Source organism: Cryptotermes secundus, unplaced genomic scaffold (assembly GCF_002891405.2).
Source record: "Cryptotermes secundus unplaced genomic scaffold, Csec_1.0 scaffold1313, whole genome shotgun sequence".
Taxonomy (NCBI): domain Eukaryota; kingdom Metazoa; phylum Arthropoda; class Insecta; order Blattodea; family Kalotermitidae; genus Cryptotermes; species Cryptotermes secundus.
The window spans coordinates 31,569-39,405 of NW_019740669.1; the positions used below are offsets into that span (position 1 = coordinate 31,569).

General features: G+C 39.1%; 1 protein-coding gene across 1 annotated transcript in view; it reads left to right on the top strand.

Annotated features, from left to right (window-relative positions):
* LOC111872585 (beta-1,3-glucan-binding protein) overlaps positions 1-7,444 on the top strand; it is a 27,831-nt gene extending 20,387 nt beyond the window's left edge. The window contains exons 5-6 of the mRNA XM_033754758.1: positions 409-625; positions 7,022-7,444. Coding sequence (XP_033610649.1) covers positions 409-625; positions 7,022-7,231 — 427 coding nt within the window. The 3' untranslated portion in view covers positions 7,232-7,444. The remainder of the gene's footprint in view (positions 1-408; positions 626-7,021) is intronic.
* The last annotated feature ends 393 nt before the right edge of the window (positions 7,445-7,837 follow it).

Below are 7,837 nucleotides of genomic sequence, written 5' to 3' on the forward strand. Positions count from 1 at the left end.
TGTCCATCCTTTAACCTTGCCTTTCTCTCCCCCAACACAAAACCCTGATTGTCACAGCTCCCTCCCCCCCCTTCCGACACTACTGATTTCACTTGTATACTTGCCCTCCCCCCCTTCCTTCGCTGCTCTCACATAGCTGTGTATATTTCCAACACCAGTCTGCTTTTACCGGTTCTCACGGTCTCTTCGCTTGCGAATTTCTTATATTTTTCCTTCTACCCCGAAGATGGAGGCGATACATTCCTGCGAAACGTCGGTTAACACAACATATACACGGTGCCAAATACCAGAAGACTGCTTTCTTCATGTGTTAATATTGTTACTAAAAATTTTCTAGCTTGACGCCGGTGTCAATTGTTCGCCATACCTGAGCCTAATCCGTAACCATGGCGACAATGCTCTTTGCAGGAGTATAGCAGATTCTGGTCGAGATTTTGCAGACGACTTTCATGTGTTCGGTCTGGAATGGACTGCTGAACATCTGAACTTCACTATTGACGGCAAGTTAATTGGGTCAAGAGGTGTCCCCCCTGGTGGGTTCTGGAGCTTGGGAGGTTTCGATAAGATTGAAGGAGTGCACAATATCTGGAAAAGTGGAAAACCCATGGCACCTTTTGACAAAAAGGTAACGCTAAGATACATTTATCATTAAATAACAAGGTGAATATTTTGTTTCAGGGCCAAATCTCTATTAAAGGCTTGTGTGAACATTTCATATGTGTACGTGTACAATGTGTAGAATATGTTGTCACTTTTCGTATGTCTAGTTTCTTTATTTCCCAAGGAAAGGTAGTTTTATGGTATTACCACATTCTTTTTTACTATCTATCTATCTATCACGTGTCGCTCTACGACCTTTGTGGAACTTGACCTATCTTTCAGTTTCTTAATCATATACACAGTCCGTAGGACTCCTTGGACGAGTTATCAGTCAGTCTCAATGACGCTACCTACACACAGAAAAACACAAACACAGAATAAAAGTACACATATATCAATGTCTTGAGTGAGATTCGAACACACGACTCCAGTGTTCCAGCGGGCGAACACGCTTCATAGCTTAGACCGTGCGGCCACTCTGATAGTGATCTCTTTTTGACTAAGTGTTAGAATTGTTCTCAGGACAAATTGACTTTACGCATCATTCAGGAGCCAAATAATAACTGGTTCTTAAATGAATTGGAACTCCTATTAAAGGCTATCACCTCCGTCCAGTGTGACTGATAATTTTTTTCTTCTCCTTTTTAATCTTTCATCCTTCGCATGTTTCGGGCTGAGACTCCATCTTCAGAAGGATATATCAATACAGGTGGAAACTACTATTACAATGTGATTGGTCAATATCAACACACATATGCAATATTATTACAATGCCATGAAAATAGCCTTTAACAATTATAGTGATGTACATGAATATATTAAACTATTTATAAATTGTTATAATTAGTTTATTTACAAGTGTGGTTTAAAAAGACTTCGTTAAAATTTACAACCAACTTGTTTTACTCTTAGGAAGTCCAAAAATAATATTAAAATCACGTCAAAATTTTGACAGTGAATGAAACCCAACCTAAGCACATATACTTTTCATTAGATTTTGTGGACTTCATTTACTGCGGACTTAAGTACGTAAATTGACCGGTAATTATCAATATACAAGTCCATCTACTCTGTGGACCAGGCCAAACCATAACTTGTCTAGACAATGTTAAAGAAGAAAGCCCTGTGTAAGAGAGTTTGAACTTCCCACCATATTATAAGTAAGGTAAAATTGTTCCTGTGCTTAGCTAATTAAGCACTTCGCCATGAAGGCGTAAGTGGGAGCGAGTGTATAGATCCACCTTTTCTTGACCTCGGCACTAGCTGGATTTGAGTGGTCAGCTTCATGCCCCTGTCGCTTTACTACTGGGGATAGAGGTCCTGGTACCCATTGGAAAGGAGTCCGGGTGGGCCCCAATGCCGGTCTGGGCGATATGTAGAAGAGAATATTCCTACCCTACACGGACTCGAACTCTGACCCTTCGGTCGTCCAGCCCGTAGGCAGTTGCTATACCGACTGCGCTACCGCGGCTCAAGGCGTATGGGGGAGTGGATATATAGATTCTCGTTTTCTTGACCTCGGCACTAGTTGGAAGTGAGTGGTCAGCTTCACGCCCCGACCGCTTTATCCCCGAGACCATATTATAACTACCGGATGTGTGTCGAAATTGGAATATAGGAAATTTCTAATGATGACGTAAGGGTCTGCGACACAAACCTGATGGTGACGCACCCCCGTTTTCATGGTAGCTGGAGTATAGGAACATAAACGAGTAAGACAACTTTGTCCCTTCCCGGGCACGCAAAGCCAATAACTTCAGCTCGATACAAATGAAGCCAAATATAATACAATAATATACAATATCATGTACTGGCGCTGAGGTCAAGTCTATATATTTCGTAACTGGGATGGAAGAAAAGGTAACAATGGCCTGCATGCTGTAAGAACACGGCGTTCATACATTTATCAGCAGGCTTATGTCAGAAGAGGTCGAAACATGTAGCGTACACCTTTGCATAATAAATGAATTATAGTGAATACAGCAGTATCTATTTTGTCTTCATCTTGAAGATATTTTTATGTTGTGCTCACGGCCTAATTTACATGATTATCGAACACACAACAGGATGCAAACCATAAGGAAGAATTATCCATATCTTGACAAGCAAGTTCTCACAGTGCCCGTTGACAGTACCTCGCCTCGAATCTAGCAGTTGCCTTGATACTATATCACTGACTTTCACAACACCGGTCGGTTCCATCCCTTGATATTATATCACTGACTTCCAGAACGTGGGTCAGTTGTAATATTAGTGATTTGCAGCAGGAAATTACGTAAAGATAGCCTGAGTTTTTCATTGCATGTTATACCACAATACCACCCAGTGCTTTAAGCATATGTTGATTTGAAGGCTGAAATAGTGGAGGGTTATAGTAATTATTATAAAATCATTGCATGAAAAGTGATTTATGAAGTAGAAATATTTATGTAAATGGAAAAAACTAAACGACCTTGAAAGAGTATAATATGGTGTTCGGATTCTTCCGATCCTTGACTCTTTATGACTGTAATACACTGCAGTTAATGACATCAGAAAGTGGTGTAAAAATGTTGTGTAAATTATTGTTGTTCATTTATTATATTTTTTAATATGTCCCTTCCTACAGAGAACAGTGGCAGGTTTAATTCCACTCACCGCTTATGGCCGTGAAGTGTTCCGCTTGAGGTTCAAAGCCGGGATATACGGGCAGGGAACAGTAGGTCTACATATTATTAGAGTCTTGTGCTCAAACTTAATTTTTACTAAATTTCGTCCACTTGACACATAATAAAGAAAACAGGCACTTGGCATGAATTGCAAATCTCAGTAATATTTTTAATCACTTCTTCAGCCTTAATGGATTCAGTCTTTGTGGCCTGTATCGATACAGACGTTTTTTTTAAGACTTGGTCTTTTATAGATATTCAATGGGACTCTTTGAAATGCGGAGATATGATCGCGTGACCTCCATCTACGCAGCATAAGGCAACACCTAATACTGGGAACATACATCTATATCCGAGAAGGGATTCGAGCTCGCTGACCCAGTGTTCGAGCTGTCCTTACACCTCCTAGACAAATTTTAATCTTAATATTCTACTGTTTTATATTATCAAATGGTTTCACAGTCTCATAAGCAAGAGGGACGCGCAGGATAACACGACAGGCTGAACAATACGCATGCGCATAGAAGGGATAACACAGTACCGATAAAAACAACGATACGGAAGCACATTAGTTACCTAATTTATAATTTTAAAACACCTAGTTTATCGAAACATGTGTTGAATAACTTTTAATGATATTATATTTAAGCATCCTGTTGCACTCCATACGATAAATGATATAAACTCCGTCTCAAGTGCAAACAATATATTTTGTGTCTTTGATCTTGCTCCCCACACTACATGTTTCGGCCTCAGACGGCCATCATCAGGTGTATAACACTCACGTCGCTGTCACACTGCACCCAGTTCAAAATTTAACATCTAAAACACTCTCCCTGTCATTATCAACTTCTACTTCGTTGATAGCTGTCCACCCGTAGATTACTTCACACACGTTCATTTTGAGTTTATTGTAATAGCACCATATTAAAATCTTTAGTTCTAATTTTAAACCTTTAAATTCTTGTCCAAATTTTAAAATTTTAAAATTGTTAGGGTTATTCGCCCTGTGTTTGAAAGATTTTAATATGGTGCTATTACAATAAACTCAAAATTAACGTGTGTGAAGTAATCTACGGGTGGACAGCTATCAACGAAGTAGAAGTTGATAATGACAGGGAGAGTGTTTTAGATGTTAAATTTTGAACTGGGTGCAGTGTGACAGCGACGTGAGTGTTATACACCTGATGATGGCCGTCTGAGGCCGAAACATGTAGTGTGGGGAGCAAGATCAAAGACACAAAATATATTGTTTGCACTTGAGACGGAGTTTATATCATTTAACTTTTAATGAATTTAAATCTAATTGACTTATAAAACTTGTAAAGTGAATAAATTTAAGTAAGGTCTATAGAAAAGCGTGCTGCACTTTAGACTGTGAAACCATTTGATACTAAATGAGGTGCAACAGGATGCTACAATATAATATTAATATGGTATATATCTAACTAGAAAATATGAATTAATTTCTACCTATTTCTTGGCAGTACGTTCCTCTAAGAAACTTGGCTTCGTTTTCAACAAACACCAGTTCTTCTCTCCATCCGCTATAATTAATTTTTGCCTTTACGTAAATTTTCTGAAGTGAATTAGTATTAACCAATACAAAAATTTGACAATTTAATTACATTATTTCTACGCTTTGTTTCATCCTTAACTTTCGGTATTTTAGGAGTTGAAAAGTGCGGACTAAAGGAACGTGATCCTCTTCGTTTTGCTGACATGCCTTTGTCTATAAAATTGGCCTATAATAACAAATACACGAACTCCAGATGCATGACTTGACAAATGTCCAGTAGTTCTGACGAGATTTGTCACTCTATAGAAAAACTTTTGTATAGTGGTTATACACTTACAGACTTGTCTAGTAGCTCCGGTCTTGTGTAAAGTGAGAAGAGTGAAACCAATTTATAACAATTATTTCGTGATATGCTAATTTCATTAGAAATAAAATTTGAGTTTCCATTGAAACACACCGGAATTGAGGAGGATACAGGAAGGCTAGAAATTTTGTCTCTGAGAGAGTAAGAACTAAATCTGTACAATGTAAAGTGGAAGGGATATGTTTTATTTTTGGTCAATGAATCAGTCTTCAGAATAATTGTAAGAAGATTTAATGCAGTAATCTGTGGAATGAAGCTGATTATTTTTCTTGCAAAATTCCCAAGTAAATTGCTCCTTAAATATTTAAATGAATATTGTAGCCAATGAAACCATGTTTTGAATACAATTTTCAGAAATTATACCTATAATATATTTCAATCATTTGTTTGATTTTGATTCACTATTTCATATCATTTCTTAATCAAATTTTAGATGGTTTTTATTTTCCAAAATTGTTACTTACTCCCACCCCTCGCCTTCAGGATAAATTAACTTCGTATTTTGTTAATTCGTTTTTATCTTAGTTAATTATGCTGTTTTGAAGTTCTTAGATATGGGATCTTAAGGCGCGTCCACACTACTCGTGCTCGTGCGTCAGGAGCTTACTGCTGCCGGAAAATTAGGATCTGGAGCTGACGAAGTGGACGCCCAAACTGGTTTGCAGACAAAGCCTTCGCATTTCTTCACAACAGATATCAGCTCCAGATCCTGATTTTCCGGCAGCAGTAAGCTTCTGACGCACGAGCACGAGTAATGTGGACGCGCCTTTAGAGCGTCGAATGAGATAGTGAAGTGATTATAAACTGTGATTTGGAAAGAGGTCATCCTGTTCTAATTGAAGACATTTCGGTGCTTTCGTAAAGAGACTGATGTAAAGCACGATATCCCCCTGTCAAAATAATCAGCAGCCCTGCTGAGTTTTGAACTGGAAATGTCCCAAGAGCAAGACTAGATCGTTACCACTGTTACCACTATACTAATCTGCTCAGCATTTCGCTTTTCAAAGTACTGAGCAGATGTCACTACTAACAGGCAGATCAAGCACTTTCCAGTTTCTACGGAAGATGTCAGGTAACGCTCTTAACATCCGGAATTTTCAAGGACAGGAGTTTTCAGAAGATGAGAGACATACCGCTGCTTAATAATATCCTGTTCGACGAAATGAAAAGTGGATTAATTTCTTTTGTTATATCAAAATATTCTCACATATTAGGGACCTCGCTAGTGACTATAGAATAGTCTACCTTACGTTAGGAGCCAGGATATTTCAGTTGGTATAGCGACGCGATATACGTTGGAAGGCAGGGGGTTTGATTCCCGGTAGGAACAAGAGATTTTTATTCCACAGCATCCAGACAGGTTCTGGGGCCAATTTATGCAGTGGGTACCGGTTGAGAAACTGACCACTAAACTAGTACCGAGGTCAAGAATCGTGGAGCTATACCATCACTCTCCCATATGCCTTCATGGCGTGGTGCTTAATTAAATAACTACAGGGACAACTTTACCTTTAAGGTTTACCTACTTCACAGTATCCTCTACGACTTTCTTGCCGTGTCGCCTTCCTTTTCCAATATCCCTTTCCTTCAGACATTCACAGTCGAAGCAACTTTACTCATTAGTTGACTCAGTATCCATAAAACCTGAAGATTTAAACCCCTTCTGCAGTAACAATTGTTCCGGTATCTGCTTCTATTTAAATTCTCTAAGAAATGGAGTTCGCCTGTCCATCCAACACAACCCTCCAGCACTGGTATGGTTAGAATGTCCTGCTTATTCTTCATGAGAAGCAATATGCTAGCGTTCCGAGTCTGACAATTTCATGTATAACTGTGTGCTTTATTTGTTTAAGGTTGAATATTAATAAGAAATATGTGATTCACACACAGTTTTTCCTAATTCTGAACGTGGCTGTGGGAGGCAATTTCTTCACAGATGGCTGGTACAACTCTCCTCACCCTAAACCCTGGAACAGAAGCTCCCCTCATCCCATGCAAGACTTCTGGGAGCACAGAGATTGGTGGCTGCCAACATGGGATGAAGAGGATATATCTCTGAAAGTCGATTATGTAAGAGTGTATTGTTACGACTGCGAGTAAACTGCAGATACTTGTCTCCCCACTGCGCATATGCCAAGCCTCTGCTCTTCAGTTCTAGCCTCTGGAGTCCGCACTCAGTAGCAGCTCCGTCAAAATTATGCAGAATATTCACTGGATGTTGAAGATCTCGTCCAACACTTTTCATTATCCAGAGAGTGAATACTTACGCCCACTGCCTAATTCTGTGTATTATACAGATTTTGGTGTTAAGTGACGATAAACTAAGTACTGGAGAGTAAAACCAGGAATTCAAATCAAAATCACATTTGAATTTCACACAATATTTCATGTTTAATTATCTGATTTATCAACCTTGCTGTGCTTTATGTATAATACATATCTTAGGCGTTCATTAAATTACACTTATATCAAAGAAGATGGGGGCATGCGGTAGCGTAGTTGGTTGAGGCACTATGCTACAAGCTGGAAGTTCGCGTGTTCAAGTCCCGATGAAGTCATTGGATTTTTTTTTCAATTGACCTAATCCTTCTAGCCGCACTACGGCCCTGGGGTCGACTCAGCTTCTTACAGAAATGAGTACCAGTCATATTCTTGGAATATTCTTAGGGAAAAGAGCGGCTGGCGCTTAAGGCTGACAACCTTGCA